Source organism: Hermetia illucens, chromosome 1, assembly GCF_905115235.1.
Source record: "Hermetia illucens chromosome 1, iHerIll2.2.curated.20191125, whole genome shotgun sequence".
Lineage (NCBI taxonomy): Eukaryota > Metazoa > Arthropoda > Insecta > Diptera > Stratiomyidae > Hermetia > Hermetia illucens.
The window spans coordinates 203,965,874-203,985,547 of record NC_051849.1 but is presented as its reverse complement, the minus strand read 5'-3'; the positions used below and the strand labels follow the sequence as shown (position 1 = coordinate 203,985,547).

Genomic DNA, 19,674 nt, shown 5'->3' with positions numbered 1-19,674 from the left:
TTTTACACATTCCTAATTCCTGATCCGAAACCTGCATTTTCGTTAATAATTTCTTATTTTTATGCTGGATTTTCAATGAAAAAATTAAAACGTTCTCGCGACCCCGCCCTTCATATAAGTTCAGTTTATCTGATGATGACGTCATACAAGTCATGGGTGCCATAAATTTACCTGAAATGCGAAACTTTGACCTCTTATAACTTTGTTAATAATAGTCGGATTACCTTCAAACTTTTCAGGATTATATATATCATGCTGACGTCAAATTTTATACTGGGATGAACTGAGCTTTCCGGAAAATTTACAAAACATGATAATATACTACTATTAACTTTATTTGAGGAGATATCGGAATGGGATGTATTGTACGGTCTAGATTTCGTATAGTTGCATCACTGCGATTTTTTTCAGACTTTTCGGTTGGGTAGGTTCTGAGAACGAGACCTGTTTCACTTTTGGGGCACATATTTATCTCCCCTATGTTTCACTCAATATCCGAAAAAAAGTTCAGCTAATTGAGCCCTTTCATTTGCTACCCCACATAAACATGTTACACCCTCCAATCGCATGTAAAGGGACACACAGACCACATGTTCTCACCAAATTTCGTAACAACCGGTTCAGCCATTCCTGAGTAAATTGAGTGTGGCGGACAGACGGACAGATGGACATTGAACAGATTTTAATAAGGTTTTATGTTTACACAAAACCTTAAAAATATCGAAAAGATTACTTTCACTTTTATTGCCGAAAAAAATTATCATAAATTAGGTCAAACATTCCCAACGTCAGTTGCTGACTCCTCCATCTGAATTTATGATTTCCTTCTGCTACCAACCTTAAACTGCCAATAGATTATCAGATTAAACCCAATAAATCTCAGCAAACATAGAAAAAAAATATTTTAAAAATAATGCTTCTAATTGCTGCCCCTCCATGGCAATGCCAGAGAAAAAATTTAATTAATGTCTGTATTTTTCTATTTTCAACCAAGAATCTTTCGTCATTGAGTCCCAATGTAACAGAAAAACAAAATCTAAATTGCTCATGCGTAAAATGCACAAACAGACAAATGAAGATCCATTACGCATTCATTTTTATTACAAAAATTACTTTTGGGGCCGGACCCTCTTACTTTTATTTGCATCAAAAAAAGCCTCGTTATTCCCACATTGTTCAGTTCAACGTACCGTGAAGATTCAGATATGATTCAAATTTATAGTAGTAGATACAGTTACTAAAAAGAATTCCATGTTAACGAAAAGAATTTCGAAAAGATTCATCAATCTCTACGCATGTGATGTGTAGAATTTTTTTTTCAAATGCATGGTAACTGTAACGTGGATAGTATGGAGAATGGGAGATGCATTTATCTGACCGAGACTGCGTAGATACTTGCATATTGTACTTTTGAAATATCATTACCCGGAAATAAACTTTGAAGTTATTGAATTTTTTTTTATTATACACGGAGGTGTTAAAAAATCTTAGAAAGACACATTTATTTCAGCTCTGCCTTGTGAGCGTCAAAGCTGGTATGGATGTAGTGTGGGATTCGCACCCACTAAAAAACAACCCCCACCTCTCTCCTGCCCTTACCCCATGGGACTACTATTTAGACATTACTTCGCGGGGCGGGCTCGCCTTCCGTAGGCCTTCATGGTTTCCAACTCTGCAGTCTTCCGCTTCTTTGCTTCCTTTACCAGGTCTATTTTGTCTTTAGGGTACAGCCTCTCCATTTCTTTGCGCTCTTCTTGCGCGTGCTTCTCTCAGGAGCTGGGTTTGTATCCGCACAATTGTGTGGATGACCAAAGTCCAGTTTGCCTCCGACCTTAGCATTAACCGAATTAAGTTTTGGGGGCTCACTCCGACTCACAGGGACTCGCTCAAGCTTCTTCTCTTCCCGGAATCCAGGGCACCCAAACAGCATATGCTCCGGGTCTGGGATCCCACAACATCTGTAACGATGCAGATACGTTCGGTAGCAACCACCGTGACCAGTGAGAAACTGCGTGAGGTGATAATTCACCTCCCCGTGTTGTCGGGCAAGCCATTGTAATGAGTATTGCCTCCGTTTTTTCCTCCGCTAGGCTCAGTCCGGCCCCCTTAAGCCAGGACCTCACCGCCATGACCGACTCGGTGGTGTAAACCTCCACATCTCCCGACAGTTTTGCAACGATCACTATGGCCAGGTCATCTGCAAAACCGGCCAACATGGCCTCTGCTAGGAAGCCAGAGCACCCTGTTATACATCACGTTCCAGAGCGGAGGACCCATCACTTACGGTGCAACCGCTCTAATGATGTATTCATTGGGCCCATCGTCCGTCCCGTACCAGAGAGCTCGGTCCGACAGGTAACTCTCGATTAGCTTAGCCAAGTAACCAGGTGCTTTAATTCTGCCAAATGATTCCTTAATGCGGCCCCAGTTGGCGAAGTTGAATGCATTTTTTCCACACGGCACAGCACTTGCCAGAAACAATGCTTCTCGAGCCAAATCTACTACTCTTCTCACCGCGCCAACAGTAGAGCGACCTTTCCGGAACCCATATTGTTCATCCGCAAGACCATTTCCGTCTTCCACGATTGAGAGTAATTTATTGTAGATGATGCGCTCGAACATCTTCCCCATAGTATCCAACAAACAGATAGGCCGCTAGGATGCTGGGTCCCCCGGTGGCTTGCCGGGTTTGGGCAACAACACCGGTTTTTACCTTTTCCATTGTGGAGGAAATACACCTTCCGCCATTCACGCCTCGTAGGTATTTATGAACAAATCAGGTCTGGTCCACACCGCCAACTTCAGCGCTTTATTGGGGATGCTATCCAAACCCGGAGCCTTGGCATTGCCGATCCTTCCGCAGACCTCCCAAAGTTCCTCCTCGGTAACGCGAGGTATTATATCCACCTGGGCCTCCATTTGACACCTGCTCCCCGTATGGTGAGGAAAGAGCGTGGTTACAATTTTTTGTAGAAGCCGTGGACAAGTTACCTGAGGCGGCCTTTGCCCCAGCAACTTCTTCATAATGCGCCTGTAGGCCATGCCTCAGGGGTTTATGTTGGCATCCACACACGGTCGCCTAAAGCAATCTCTTTTGCTCCTACGAATGGCCACCTTTATTCTGCTACGCAACGTCCTATAATCTCGTTCGCATTTCTCGTGATCGGGCCTTCCCCTGGATTTCAGGAACTGCCTTCTCCGCGATTTCGCTATTCCACCAATAGTTTAGCTGTTTGCTTGCAAACTCTCGCCTCCAGGGCCCCCGGGACATAGCAGCGTCGTGTGCATCGGTCACCCATCGCGTGATTCTCGATGTCATTTCGGTTGCCGTACCATTTAGGTTATCATCACTCACCAAAATTTCAGAGAATGTATCCTGCTCGAACCCCTTGTCCTCCAGCCCGGCATCCCTACTCGCTTTCTGTGAGCATTCAACCTGCCACTTAGCCCACCAGCGGCTTTAATAAAGATGGTGGTCGCTGTGGGTGTAATGCTCACTGACATACCAGATAATTCCCCTTTCCAATGCGGTGCTCACGTATGTGAAGTCGACGATCTCCCTCTGAACGTAAATGAGTTCCTAACATTGGCAAGTACGTCCTCTCTCGTTTGTCCTTCGGCGACCCTACTCACAGGCCTAGGCACTGAAGTCACCCGCTATGATTTTCGTGGTATCACTCCTTGCATCCAGCACCAAATGAGGGGCGTAACAGCTGTAAATATGAAACCTGCCCATGTTTGCTCTCACGAAACCAGCTTCCGGACGTTGCATAACTTCTTGAATGGCCTACCCGCCGCACGTCCATATCGCTACCTTACCGGTCTGGCCCCTGGTCCAAACACCATCACAGTAGTTGCGATAGGGTTCACACATAATGGCAACGTCAATTCTCTTCTCTTGGAAGGTCTGTGAGAGAAGGTCTTGCGCCGCCTCACAGTTGTTGAGATTGATTTGAATCAATCTCATTTGAGTCTTGTATTTAGCGCTCTCCTGAACACTGGACACCTCCTACTGCCAGCAATATGTCGGTTGTCGATGTCCTCCTTTCCTTCCATGCATTTCGGGTCAGCTGTGCACTCCCCGGTACTCCCTGTCCCTTTCCTTCGCATTTCCAGCACCGCTTTGATCTATCATGGGTGCTGGTGCATGCGGCGGCTATATGCCCAAAGTCGAGGCACCTGAAGCATCTTTTCATGTCCACTTGCTCTCTGAGTCGACAGTTGACCCACTCTATCTTCGCATTTTGGACTCTGTCTCTGCTGCCAGGTTGATAACTGCAGTCTGCGTCCCCCCATAAACCTTCCGCATCGATCTGACTGCCGATTCCTGTAGTCCCGGAAGCTCGAACACCTTTTCCAGTGCTGCGCGGACATCCTCCTTCATGGTGACCTCATCGATGTCCTTCTGCCGTCTGGCCCTATACTACTTCAGCCTGCTGGCCAAGGGATTTTTCCACCTGACCGAGGAATTTCTCCGCAGTTTTATCATTCGACTTCTTTAGCACCAGCATGAGGTCTCCCTTCTGCGACCGCCTAATTCGGTTGACGTTGTTTCCTAGGTCCCTAAACTCCGGGTCCGACTTAACTTTTTTAAGAATGTTGGCATAAGTTGCTTCTCTCTTTTCCAAAATGACGATCAGTTCCGGCCTTCCTTTTCTTGGTGACAACCTTGCTCCATGCCTCCATTCCTTGCACTTCATGCTCTGTCTTATTTCCAGACATCACAGCTACCGCCTTTCCTTTTGACATCTTTGTCTGTTTTCCATGTCTGCTCCGGTTTCTTTGGAGAAGGGCGTATCATCTTTTTCGGGATCTGCTGATCTGTTGGGGTTCAGGTATTTCACCCATCCCCTCGCGGTTTCTTTTTTCAGTGTTCTCGCCGAGTAACCCTTGCAGAGGAGGTGTCACCTGTACCTGGGTGACTTTCTTGCCTGGTTTGCACGCTTCTTTGTCCTCATGTGCTCTGCCGAACGCCATTCTGATACCTCTGATCATAACCCTAATATTTTGGTCAATGTTCCTCCTATCCTTTATGAACGCATAGAGCTCCATTATCTTCTCATCCAGTGTGGCAAATGCCGTTCCCGGGTGGTCGTCCGCTCGCTGAGCTTGGTCTGACCCATCATCTGGTACCAAAGTCACATCGCTGGACTTGGCTTCCTTAAATTTCTCTGTCATTGTCTAACAAACTCCTCGTCCCTCTAGCGATCTCGCTCGATGAGGTGGAGATCAAAGGAGCACTGAATTCTTTCTGAAAGGATCCGGTATCGAGTTAGGTGTCCCCTTCTGGACACCTGCAACCGAAGCAGAACGGTCACCGGTCATCGTCGGTCGGGAGCCGGTTCGTTTGTTCCCAAAAACCGCCTTGGTTGGGCTTTTCGAGCACTCTATTGTTTGTGCTGGTATTTTGTTGTTCGCATCCATTTGCTTGTTTGGGTATTTGCCCCAAATTCAGGCACGGGCTCGCGTTCACGGACCACAGCCGTGGCAATTGCCGCTACCCCAGTGCTCCATAGGAAGTCCTCTCCCTCCAGCTGTCCTTCCCCTCTTTAAACTGCCGGCCTACCATCAGCAGGCAGCTGCCGAAGGTTCCGTAGACCTTCAGGAGTAGTCCAACCTGCGCGCCTCCTGAGTTAGCTTAAACTAATTTCCATCCGTCTGTCTGTCTGTCCGTCCTTTTAGTTGTACTAACTCAGGTGTTTCCCCTACTTTAAGCCCCGCTACCTCCCTAAAGAGCGGTTCACCCGGCTCAGGAATGCAGCGAAAGGGCTCGTTGGATTCCGGATCCCGCAGGAACCGTTCACCTCAATCGACGAGCTACAACCTTACACCATGGACGTCCCTCTGACACGTATGGCTGGGAAGGCCGTTTACAAGATGATACTGCTGGCTGCCGTACCATCTTGCGTCGTAACGTTATTGAATATAAATAACCTCGCAACGATTATCCAATGGGCCTTGAAGTTCACCCACATTTTCGCTGAAAAGCAAACGTTTTATCTCACACGAAAGTTTTGTCACAAATCCCAAGTTTCAACAGGTGTTCCGTGTTTGTTTGAATATCTGTTTCTGAAACAAATTTTATCGAATTTCTCCCCGCAAATACCGTGGAAATTTTAATATTTCCCTGATCTGTTTCGCAGAAGAAGCAAAAGGAGATAATAAACGTGCATTGAATAATTGTTATGTAAGCATTGGTACTGCGAAAAGCTACCCATGCGTGTCAATTATGACAAACATCACTTGAAATCTGAAAATAGATTCCACTTGCCGAAATCTTGTTTTGAAATTGATTCAATTCCAAATCATCACGGGGTCAATTCTGGACCAGATAATGCATGAGAAACCAGGAAGAGCCCAATAAAGCTTTTTGTGTATCTTTATGTAAATAGGTGAGTGATTTTAGTAAGTAAACAAATATAAAAATAACTTTTCGCTTTCAGGTGATTATCCAGATTGTTTACAGGAGTGCATGTAAGGGTGTTTTTGCAAGTAATGCGTCACGAACGATTATTGCACGTTCATCAAGCACAGCCATTCCCATATAATTTTATCTTTATATAACGCAATTATATTATATATTACCGCTACCGCCTAACCATCGGAATAATAATAATAAAAATAGTTTAATTTGCAATTACAATAAAAATCTTTAACCTTTTCACTGAAGATTGTTAACGAATGACTCACTCAATTATAGCGAATTGAAAAACATATTTAGAAAAATACTCTCCTCCGTACTCCAAGGTTACATATGTACACGAGTATCATGTTTTGTTGTTGACTCAATGATTTAGAAACTGTGGCGACACTAGTAAACCTCAAACACCTCAACTATTCTTAAGTATTTTATTGGAAGAAGTATCTTAGATAGATGATTCTGACTTCTAAGAATTTTCCAATTCATGTTTGCTCAAAGCATAAATCCCATAACTCGGGGGTTGAAAAAAAGGTAGATTATAGCATATTTTGTTGGAAATGTTGGACATGTTTGCTGATGTGATAATTAGTACTGTTTTCTTGGAGAAATGCATATCTCAGATGACTGATATTAGAGAAGATATGTTGATGCTCTGCGCGGATATGACGTTTGTGAATAGATAGACGGCATGAGGAACAAGCTAATCTCCTCATTTCGTAAACCTAAATGTTAAAAGAGCTCATCGTAAATATAAGATGTTGTAACATGTTTACAATATTGAAATAAGAACTTGAGCCAACAAACATTTGCTTATGGAGTGGTTTTACTGTTTCGAATAATTTAAGACGAGCTAATTCTAAACAAACAATTAAAACTCTCCTCTCGGGCACTGTTCAAAAGCGGTACTGATTTGAAGAATGCTTTGACTAATTTTTTCTTCGGTATAGTTTCTTCCTTAAACTCCTTTATCGATTAACCAGAAATTTTGGCTTTATTCCAATCGTTGAGAGCTGTTGAAACCTGAGAAGCATCGACATTCGCTTAGGGTACCATTATCTGGGTTCCTAGTTACAAGGACATAGTCGGAATTGAGAGAACCGACGAGCTTAACCACACAATATTGAGTGGGTCAAAATCTAACTAAAGCGTAGTATTCCATAAAGACTAGAATTTCACTTCCGTACTAGAACCAAAGGCAGGTGAGATGGGCTAACTACCAGTGATTAATCGAGAAAGATGTTGCCATAATTGGTTGCCCGTCACCTTTTAGGCACTACCACGCCTCCGATGTGCCGCCACATCACTCCGTCCCCAGTTGGAACGGCGCGGTTTCAGCGAAGCAAATCGTGCGCGTGATCCCACCAATGGGGGTCGAAGGCCTTCAGCCTGCACAAGGACACCCACTTGTTCTAGAACTTTAAAGGGGTCCTCGTATGGTGGTTCTAGAACTTTAAAGGGGCCTTCGTTTCCGAGGGGCATCCACCCTGCTGAGGATCTAATCACACGTCTCGAAACCCCTGGGGGTGTTGACCTCCAATGTTGCGTATCTGGACGGTGGAGTCGACCGCATTTTCGAAATCGCGTCCCTAAGCAGACGCAGCATTCCCGAGTCTTTTAACCCTTCCACGCGGGAAGGCATAGATTCTCCCCGTAAACCATCTCCGCTGGGCTGGCCGCGAACTCCTCTCGCTAGACCATTAGAGCGGCCTTCAGTGTCCGGTGCTAACGTTCCAGCATGCCATTGGATTGTGGATGGTATGCAGTAGTCCTACGCCGTTTAAAGCCAAGGGGCTTTCCTTATTCCGCCGAAAAAGAGTAGATTCGAATTGCATTCCCTGGTCCATGATTATGACGGCTGGAACGCCACAGCGCGGAATCCATTCTCGACAGAGTAATGGCAGACAGAGGTATTGCCTCAGGCTACCGCGTAATCCTGCCGATGATTGCGAGGCAATACTTGAATCCGTGCGAATCTCGCAAAGGGCCGATGATGCCGAGATGGATGGTGTGAAAACGCTTGGTTAATCGAGGGAACACACCTCTTTCTTTTCAAATGTGCTTGGTGATCTTGCACTTTTGGCACGCGGTGCATTGTCTAATCCAAGAATTTAGGTCCTTGTTCATGGACGGCGAGAAATATATTTTGGTGACTAACCGGTTTGTCGTCCTGATGCCTGGGCGCGCAAGATCGTGAATCGCGTGGAATACTTCCCTGTGAAAATCGGCCGGAATGAATGGCCTGGGTCCCTTATTTGAGGTCTCGTAGAGTAAGTAAAAGTTGGTGCCGAAAATAGGAAACTCCTTGAATTTGTGTTTGGAGTTTCCATTCGAGCTCTGAAGCACTACATTGCCTTTTTGTTCCTCGGCGATTGCCGCATAATCGACCGCGGCGGGGATTGTGACCGTCTACAACAAGATTGTCTTTACCAGACACATGTTAGATATCAGAAATAAACTGGTTGAGATTACTCAAGTGCCTAAGTTTGCGAGGGGATACTTTGTCGGACTTTTATCTAAGCGCGAATGTAAGTGGCTTGTGGTCCGTAAACATAGTGGGCGGCCTGCCCTCAAAGGAGAAGCGAAAGTACTCTATAGCGAGGTACCCGGTGAGTAGCTCGCGATCGTAGGCGCTGTAGTCTGAGGCATCGACAAACAAAGAGTCGCGCCTGGTCGGTTATGCAGATAATGTCGCGGCGTTCGTTGTTGTTGACTTGGCATATTGATGTGGATAAATGGCTGCTGATGGTTTCAATCTCGTAGTAGAAACATCCGATGTAGTCATCCTAACTAAAAAGAGAATCTTTACGTCCCATATTTAAAATTTGAACGAACGCGAGAAGGTAGCACCCGATGAGTGACACGTGTTTCTGGTAAAGATAATCACTACCAAAGATTTTTTCCTATTCTTATCTAGCAATACTATGTATTCATGAATCATAACTTCATCATCATTAGCTTATATTTTTGACGAAGAATAAAGCGGGGCCAGCCTACTCTTCAATTACTGGCGATTGGCTTGAGAAAGATTGAGAAAGAATATATGCGGTAAAAGAGAGGTACTTCTGAACACCGAGGATAGTTAGCTTAGTCACTAAATAATAATCAATAACGATACCACTTACAGTTTATTTAACTGGCGCCCAATGTGGGACACAACTTGCGAAGCTCACATAGATCTTAGACATCTTTTGGAAAGCAAGCTATAATTTTGTTAATAATAAGTGCATTTAGCCGAACTCAATCAACGAACGAATTAACAAGAGAAACCGACGCAAGGAAGAAGGACCTGGCCTATATACGACGACACAACTAACACCAGCGCGAATTCAATTATCATGGATGAGTTTACGACGCTAGGCTCGTAATTATACAGCTGATAGAATACATCAGCGAAAGGAATAATGCGGACTACGCCATCAAAAACAAGGTACCTGCCATCAGAGCTTTTTATAATAAAGCCCGTGAGAAAATTGGTAAGATTTCCCTAACACTTCCAAAGGAAACGATGGCGGAGCGACCAACTGAAACATACCCTAATAGGCTGCTCCACATACGGGATCTGGCCGAGAACCGCCTTTGGAAAGTCGCATCACAGCCAAGACAAGAAACACAAGCTCGGAAATAACGAGAACCCATTAATGGTCCAGCCCTACATCAACAGGCACAAAGGAAATCAGATCGGAATGCAGGAAACTGGGCGCTTCGGGCTGAGTCTTGACTCAAGGATGAGCTTTTTTGAGCAAGGCTGTAGCTGGAGTTTCGGCGTTGAATAGGCTAATGGCAAATATTAGGGGTCCTAAGTTTAGCAGGCGACGTCTCCTGATGTGTTCAACGCAGTCTCTTCTGCTTTACGATGCGAAGTTATGGGCTGACGCTCTTAGTAAAGAGGTACATCGTAAGTGTTTCACGCAAGTATAGAGACGGGTAGCTTTGCAGGTGCCGTCTGCGTACCACACTATCTCTGCACCGGCCATGATGGTCATTGTGGGAAGGATCTTCATTGCCCTTCTTGCTAAGGAGTGTCAAGCCATATACAAGCAGGAGGAAGAAGAGCCACTGGAGGTGGTTGCGCGTGAAGAACGATAACACACCCTAAATAAGTGGCAATTCTCTTGGCAAAATGAAACTGGAAGCAGATGGATTGCGTGGCTCATCGGTTACTTATGTCCATGGCTGAATCGGAAGCATGGTGAGACTGACTGTTGCCTTACCTAGTTCTTAAGTGAGCGTGGAGGTTTCTTGTCTTATCTACACAAGGTTGGAAATGCACGACCTCCGCATTGTGCGTTTTGCAAAGGAGTTGTGGACGACGTCCTGTTTTTCTTCTGGAAGGTGGGATAGGATTCGTCCCCAGCTCTATTTAAACACGGGGGATCTCTCTGCAGACAATATTGTTGAGGAGATGCTGAGGAGCGCTGACAGATGGAGCTTGCATATTACATTCGGATCCATTTTGTAATAAGGAAGATAGAGCTCGCCGGTGAAGGAACCGGATGGTAGGGGGTTCCTTTGGACCGACAGTTCTCTTCCTCCTCTCCCCTCCCATTGTTGAAAGGAATTGCCTGATTTAAAGGCTGAGTTTGGAGGCTGGAGCGAAGTCATGTGACAAACGGCTCTTGGCGGGCTTTATGACAATGGGGAGATGTTTAGTTGATAGTCCGACTACGTATCGTTGTGGGAGTTCAACACTCTGTGAGTAAACGTATTCACCTACCGTACCCCAAAAAAAAAGATCAACCCCACCAATTGGACTGGCTGCAGTATTCGAAAATGATACTTTCAAAAACTTGGAACAGGCTTTCCATAAGGACAAGTAGGAGAGCCTAAACACCGTTAGATATTCTAAACTTTTCTCATCAAAACCAAGAAAACGTACCTTCGAAAAGACATGCAGACATCTAAATGTTCAGAATATGCGTATTAGAAGATAATATGTGATTATCCTGTAACGAAGGGGAAAATGCATGGAACAGTTGCGGAGAGCAGCATCACATCCAATAACGAAGATCTTGCGGCACTTAAACGAATCCAGGATTTTTAGCTAGACGGAGGTACCTGACTACTAGCATACACAGATTTCTCCCAAACTCGTTTACCAGCATCGCGGATTTACCTTGGGGTTATTTTGAAATGTGGCTCACGATAGTTACAGTCGTTTTGAATGGGCAAGAGTTTACATCATAGAATAAATAGGTTAACATGGCCAATTTACCCTTAAACTGTCAATGGCCCCTCACCTGGTGTTAAACCTGTGAGACCACATTTAGTGATTACAATTCTTTAAGGTTTTCTTTGGAATGCTCAAGGTGCTAGTCACGTTTCACACATTGTCCCATCTCCAGCGAATGTGTTAAAACAGTTCACTCATGGAGTAATGCACGACAGAAATATGTATGATAGTATAAACAACAATTAGCACTTATTGTCTCTTCATACTATAGGCAACAACTGTAATTTATGCAATAAGATATTTTTATTTATTTTGAGAAGAAACATCATCTGTTACGTAGTTTGTTTCCTTCAGAAAGAAAGCACTCTCCTTACGCTATGTTTTACTACCTAAAAATAGCATAAATGGTCATATGAGTTGCCACATTCCACATGTCTGCCTAAACAATGATCACATATTTCTCGACATCTATTCACTTCCATACGAACCATAAAGATTTTCAAGTTTCCAAACATCCTAACAAATAAATTCACTCAAAGTGCAAACATCTTCATGTCAAGCAAATACAAAATTTTGAAATTCAAAAATTTCGAGATTTGCTTCTTCGATCATTCAAGAAAAAGAAAAAAACACAAAACACAAATGGATTGTTTCTTCTTCGACACGAGCCGTGTATGTAATAAAAGAAAAATACTACAATAATGTTAGAAAGCTTCTCTCAAAGGCAACGTATCTTAATACGAAATTTGGATTTAAGTACGCTTCATCAAAGCGAAAAGATACTGAAATCGACAGAATAGATTCCGAGGCAACACATTGATAATCTGAAATAAACATGACATCAGATAGTGACGCCAAATGCACTCTTATTAAATTTTACTGCAATGAACTTTTGGAAGCTTTTGATGGACCACTGAGATCAGCATTAAGATTAACATTTCAGAGCAGATTATTATAATACGCCCATAATTTATTGAACATTTTCGGATGCTGTTGGTTTGGTGATAACGTTTCCCGTATGTGTAATTTCATTTTCAGAATTTATTATCATCGACATCACGATGGCATCTCCTGGCATCGCGGCTGAGATCACACTCTCGGATCACAGACCCATTGATGTTGTAATGGGCATGGATCCACCATAACCCACTCCATTTCGGAATCCGCGGAAGATAGGTTGGGTGATGTATAAAATAGAATTGAGCGCTCGAGGCACGATCCCTGGGAAGCACATCAAATCCATTGCTGGAATTGAGAAGACAACAAAGATGATCACAACTAGCATGAGAGAACCTTTCGAAGAAAGCTGTCCACTCAAGATGCCAAAGAAGGGTAAAAGACAATGATGGAACTCGGATTTGGCAAAACAAAGAAGAACGACAAGGGTGCTCTTCAATCGTGCTCTGAAGTGTGATTCAGCCGCTAGCTGGATTCGTTATAAAGAGGCACAGAAGGCTCTAAAGAAGAGCATAAGATCGGCTAAACGATCATCATGGAAACGCTTTTGCGAAGAGACTAACTCTCTTGAGGCAACCTCAAAACTGAAACGGATTCTGGTTAATGAACGTAGCCAGAAACTGGGTTATTTACGTTTACAGAATGGGAATTACACAGAAAGCGATGAAGAAACGGCAAACCATTTGCTTGAAGTGCACTTCCCAATCAGCATCCAAAATCTAATCTCGAGGCCAAAAGGTGCATACAACCCTCAACTGAGAGACTGGAATCTGGCATGCAAAGTAGTATCATTGGAGCGAGTAAAATGGGCACTTAACTCGTTCCAGAGATATAAGCCTGCAGGTCCAGATGGCATCATTCCTGCGCTAGTAATAAAGGGAATGGATGCCCTGGGTCTACATATTCGGAATATATATCGACTAGTAGATCGGTTCATAAGGGATACACACATTCCTAAGTGGCCATTTCACCACAGGGAACACGCCTACCCGAAAGGCAAATCCACGGAGACAGCACTCCATGAACTTACGGCAAAAATTGAAACTGAATTGATGTTCGAAAAAGAATACGCCTTAGGTGCATTCATGGACATCGAACGTGCCTTCAATTATGCCTCATTCGCGGCAGTTTGTGATGCGGCAAGACATCATGGAATCAAACCGCTGCTAATCAGTTGGATCCTTCACATGCTAGAGTGGGGAAAAATCCACATATCGATCGGCCGGAAGTCTATTGAAGCAGGATACCTTAGGGGCTGCCCACAGGGAGGAGTTCTCTCTCCACTGTTATGGTTCGTGGTAATGGATACCCTGCTGTGGCTCCTGGAGGACAAAAAAGTCTTCGCGGAAGCATTTGCGGACGACCTAGCCGTAATAATTACCGACAAGTTTGCGAACACAGTATGTGATCGCTTGAATGCAACTCTGCATGAAATCCACAGTTGGTGCCTCCGGTGAACGCTAGGAAGACTGGACTAGTTATGTTCACTAGGAGCGTCAGGTGGGGCAGCTATACGCTACCCACCTTAGCACGAGCGGAAATCCAGCTAGCGCAAACAATCAAGTACTTAGGAGTTCATTTCAACTCCAAGTTAACGTGGAAGCATCATATCCAGGAACAATATCCGAAATCCTGCAGATTGCCCTGGTGTTGTAGGAATGCAATAGATGAAACCTGGGGACTTTCACCAAAACGGATAAACTGGATGTATACATCCATAATAAAACCCATTTTGATGTATGCATGCATTGTCTGGTGGCCAAGACTGAACTTTGCTAACAGCAGGAAGCTGCTAACGCAGATTCAGAGGCTAGATTGCCTGAGTATTACTGAAGCAATGAGTACTACGCCGACTGCGGCACTTAAAGCTATCCTAAATCTAGCCCCCATTCACTTCGAGGTGAAACGGAAAGCAGCCAATGACGCATATAGACCCGATACCATTGGGGCGTGGAAAGGCGGCAAATCACACGGTCATGCGTTTATCTGGGAATTCATTGACAAACATCCGGTAGTCCTGATGCCGACCGATCATATGGTTTCCAGATTCATCTTTGAAAAATCATACACTGTCGTAATCACCGAAAAAGAAAAATGGTCGACAAATGGCCATGAGTCTTTTCAGATTACAGACTTAATAATCTTCACTGACGGGAGGGTGGATTGGACGCAGGGGTGTTCTCGGAGAATCCGATTATAGAACTGGCTCGACCCCTCGGAAAAATGACGACCATATTTCAGGCGGAGATATATGCCATTTCATTGGTAGCAGAAGAATGTCTGCGACAAAAGTAGAGGGGTCGCATCATTCGAATCTGTTCCGACAGTCGGCATTATTAGCACTAAACAACAATGTCATATCAAGCCAGTTGGTGTGGAGTTGTTATCAGGTGTTGCTGAAACTTGGCCGATTGAACGAAACATTACTGATGTGGGTGCCGGGGCACCCTAACATCGCCGGTAACAAGGAGGCTGACAGACTGGCTCGTCGAGGGTCTGGATACACAATGGCGGGGCCAGAACCAGCTCTTGGAATTCGAGCATCTACTGTCAAGTCTACTCTGAATGGTGAAATTGCAAGGATTCACGCAACCGAGTGAAGAAATTTGGGCTCTTGTCGGCAGGCGAAAATCCTTGTGAAAGAGCCTAGGGTCACTAGAGCGGTATTTTTATTGTCCTTTAAGAAGCGGGACATGAAAACCCTAGTATGGCTTTTAACGGGACACTGATGCTTAAACTACCATATGGAAGAACATCGAAAGCGCAAGTGAATCCGCGAGGCTCAGGACGGAAACTTCTAGCGAAACCATGAAGCTGCTGGTTCAAACGCACTTTCCCTCGAGCGAGGAGGTCTGTGAGTCAGAACCTTGCTTGGAGGGTTTGCGGCAACCCCAGCTGTGCGCGACTATCAAATCGGTAATGACCGAGGATAGGATCGGCTGGGCTATAAACAGCTTCTCCGCATACAAATCTCCAAGCCCAGATGGCATAATGCCAGTCATGCTACAGAAGCATCAGGAAAGGGATGTGCCGTGGCTTGTTGGGATTTACCGGAGCTCCATTTCTTTAGGATACGTACCGCAGTCCTGGAGGCGCAAACGAGTGGTTTTCATACCGAAAGCGGGCAGGCGCGGTCATGAGTCCGGGAAGGACTTTCGACCAATCAACCTGACCTCTTTCGTGCTGAAGACACTAGAATGCGTCCTGGACATTCAATTAAAGACACCTTTCTCTAAGTCCCAGCATGACTACCTCAAAGGAAAATCCACAGAAATCGCCCTCCACGAGGCAATTGGCACGGTTGAACAGTCGCTGCAGTACAAGCAGTATACCCTAGCTGCCTTCTTGGATATAGAGGGAGCTTTTAACAACATCAGTACCAACGCCATCAAGGAAGCCTTGACCGGTATTGGATTCGAGGGGTATCTCACACATTGGATTATATCCATGCCAAGTACCAGGATAATCCAGTCGGATCAGGGAGGCAACCACTTGACCAGAGCTGTGAACAGAGGCACGCCACAGGGTGGCGCCATCTCACTGGTGCTCTGGTTAATAGTAATGGACAAAATTTTACGTACATTGGACAGCAGCGGGGTGAAGGTGATGGCGTATGCCGACGACTTAGTGATATTAATATCAGGGATGTTTCTGTCCATTATGAGCGACATCATGGAAGGAGCAACAGCAGCAAGCATGGAAAACAACAAAACGCAACTGATGCTATTCACCACCAAGACAAGGATACCTGAATTCCATCTACCACGGCTGAATGAACAAAGATTGGTTCTCTCCGCCAATGTAAAGTATTTGGGTGTAATCCTGGATTCTAAGCTAAATTGGAGATTGAACATAAAACTGAGGGTTAAGGAACCTTTGCAAAGAAATGGGGTCTCCGGCCGAAGATGGTTTTCTGGATGTACACCGCTGTAGTGCGTCCGATCCTAACGTACGGCTCTATTGTATGGTGGCAGGCTTTGAAGAAAAAATACAATAGGACGAAGCTTAATAGGATTCAAAGAACCACGTGTGCAGGTGCTGCTGGGGCTCTGCAGTCCTGCCCGGTAGATGCTTTCAATGTACTCCTACATCTCCTCCCCCTAGACCTCCACACCGCCTTGTACTCAGCGACGATATCTTCCAAGCTGGTGGGGCAGTGCAGAGACGCGCTGAACCGTCTGGGCGGCACGCTCAAGGTCACTCTCCTCTGGGTTCCCGAGCATAGGAACATAGAGGGGAATGAACGTGCTGACGGATTGACCAGGCTCTGCTCTGCTCTTGGCAGTCCTTCGGCGAATACAGTCGGTGTTACGCTGGCGGCTGTCGCGGGCCGAGTCTACTCGCACTACCTAGCAACCGCGGGCCTAAGATGGCGAAGGCTTACAAGCTGTGCCAAATCAAGGAGAATTTGGCCCGCTTATAACATAGCCCGATCACGAGAGCTCCTGTGCCAAACGTGTGTAAATGCATTCAAGATTACGGCGGTCAGCACGGGGCACTGACCCATATGGGACCATACCCCTAGGCTCAACATACCCTACAATTCGCATTACCGAACCTGCGGAGAAGGAAACGAAACCCTCATGCACTTTCTCTGCGATTGCCCAGCTCTGGCTAGAGTCAGGGTGCGGACACTGGGTAAACCATTCTTTGGGGCATCAGAGAGATTTCTAGCTGCAGGGTCGGAGAGCTGCTTTCCTTCGTGAATGCTACGGGCAGGCTCTGGAGATCCAAGCCGGCTGGACTCTGCTTCCCTGCTCCCATAACAACAGTCACGGTCTTAGGAGTTTGTGGCATCAAAACGGCGCACCAAAGCGCACGGAGCGGCCACTGATACCTACCTACCTAACCCTACCATATGGAAAAGATTGGGGTGGTGGTTTCGGCTATTTAGAGCCAATGTGAGGAGGAGGAGGAGACGGCCCTGCACTTTTCATGCAGCTGCCCGGCATCCTCAGATCTCAGAAGAAAACACCTTAGCAAGATTTTCTTCAATGAAGGATCAGCACACTCTCTGTCTCTGGAGAATATTCTCAGATTCGCTAAAGCCTGCGAACATCGTAGGCGGGAAACCATTGAATAGTCGATTTATGGGGATATGGCCTGAGTGCTTGGAGTGCGGTTCTCCCAAGTAAACTAAACTAACTAACTAATCTTGGCTACTATTTAGAAGTTAAACCATTCAAATTGAAAGTATCTCAATTGTTCCACACTTCCAAATGGTCAATATAAACAACACAACCACAAATTTAAATTCTGAAATAAATTCTCAACGAAATTCTCGAAAAACAGAAACTGTTGATCATTTCTCCCACAATTAAATATTTGTGTTATTATTTTTAGTTTTTGGGTGATATTAAAAGTGACTTTTCACCTTGATAAATAGCACCAAAATAGGATAGAGTGATATTTATTGTCATTACTATTGTTACCTCAAATGCGGTGAATAAGATGGCATTGAAACTAAGTTGTTTTGCAAAATGATGATAAACATCTACTAATTTAGTAATTTCATCCTCTCCAAATACACACGCTTCAAAAAATTAGTGATATTTGCTTGTTTTGATGAACAAAAACCATTTGCACTACCTCCCAAAGTAACTTCTAAATAGAAGCACTTGCTCATCAAATTTAATATTTTCGCAGTAAATATTTTGTGATTTTAGTATTTTTCAGAATACTAAAATAGATTATGAGATGTTTTGTATGTAGACAGGAAAATTTCACTTTTTTGTGCAGCATTTCGCATGAAAATAGATGAATTTCGTATACAATTACAATGTAATCAAATTACTACTTCCATTTATATAGAAAGATTCATCGTTGGAGTCATTGTTATATCACCAAATCTTTATGCTAATTTACATGCGTATATCATATGATGTTTGTTGAAAGATTTAACATTTTTAGACTAACAACTATTGAAATTAGGGAGCTTTTTTGGAGTCAGTGCCATAAAACTTAATCATGAATATTTAAAATGCAATAGAAAACCGGAGATACAAAAGTTATTGAAGGCTTCCAAGTATTAGATAAAAGAGAATATTGTAATATGTTGCCTTATTCGATGCGATGAGATAGTCTCATTTGGTGAGAGCGATTCCTTCTGGTTGCTTTTAATGACTTCACCACTTCACCACCATTAGACTTTTTACTTCTTCAACTTGATCCCCTCAAATCTCAAATATAATCAATACATTGGGTCCTAAGTATTAGCACTAATCGCAACTCTAAAACTGAATTTTAACGGATTTTTCAAACCACCAATACCAATAGTAAGGCACAATTCCACTACTAATTCGAAAAATGCTATTTCTTATTGTTAAGTGAGAATTTATGGTCCCTCTAACAAGTTTGGGTTCCTTCTTTCGCTTTTAGAAACCATTTAATTTGATTTCATATCTTTCATGATACTATTATACCTAAACTACTTCAAACCCTTACCTTCATGCATTGAAACAACTGCCAAAACAGCGAGTAAAACCAATCCGTATTTGACCATTTTGAAAGTGTTCAGATTTCCCTTGTTCCAAAATCCACTGAGTCGAAATAAAATTCGTAGAGCGAAAACTGATTTTCACCAAAAACTATTCCGAAAACTATCGCCCAAAAAAAATCTAACGCACTAGATTTCACTTGAAAGTTTCACGTATCTAAAATGCGTTTAGACAATTTTAAAACGCAAAAGGCACCGATATTTGAATTTATATTCAAATCAGCTGGCAGTAGTACGCCTTTCGTCAGTTCGAATTTCTTATAAATATATTTTCAAATTTTCCGTTGAATGTGAAAAACGAGAACGAGATTAATAGTACACGTTTTTAATCAACAACGTCCCAACAGAAACTGATGTTGGGTGCCTATGAAATGTAGGAAGCTAAATTGGGCGCCAAACATTACAGAGCCCCACAGTGATATCCCCCAAGACGATTTTCGAAAGTTACTTAGCAACAATTCACAATGAAAATAGTAAAGCTTGAGCATGTTATGTACATATATTAGTATCTTTCTCGAAAGATACTTGTTCATGTTTACATCTAAAGCACATGCGCTAGAAACACGTGGAAATTCATCAAGCTTTTTCGAAAATAAAAGCTTTTCTCACCCAGTGGGGGGTGGTAGTATG

The 19,674-nt window shown here is 44.0% G+C and overlaps 1 protein-coding gene across 1 annotated transcript in view; it reads right to left on the bottom strand.

The window, feature by feature from the left end:
* Nucleotides 1–19,411, bottom strand: part of LOC119646226 — an 88,667-nt gene extending 69,256 nt beyond the window's left edge. Inside the window, exon 1 of the mRNA XM_038046614.1 lies at nucleotides 18,993–19,411. Coding sequence (XP_037902542.1) covers nucleotides 18,993–19,050 — 58 coding nt within the window. The 5' untranslated portion in view covers nucleotides 19,051–19,411. The remainder of the gene's footprint in view (nucleotides 1–18,992) is intronic.
* Nucleotides 19,412–19,674: the final 263 nt, after the last annotated feature.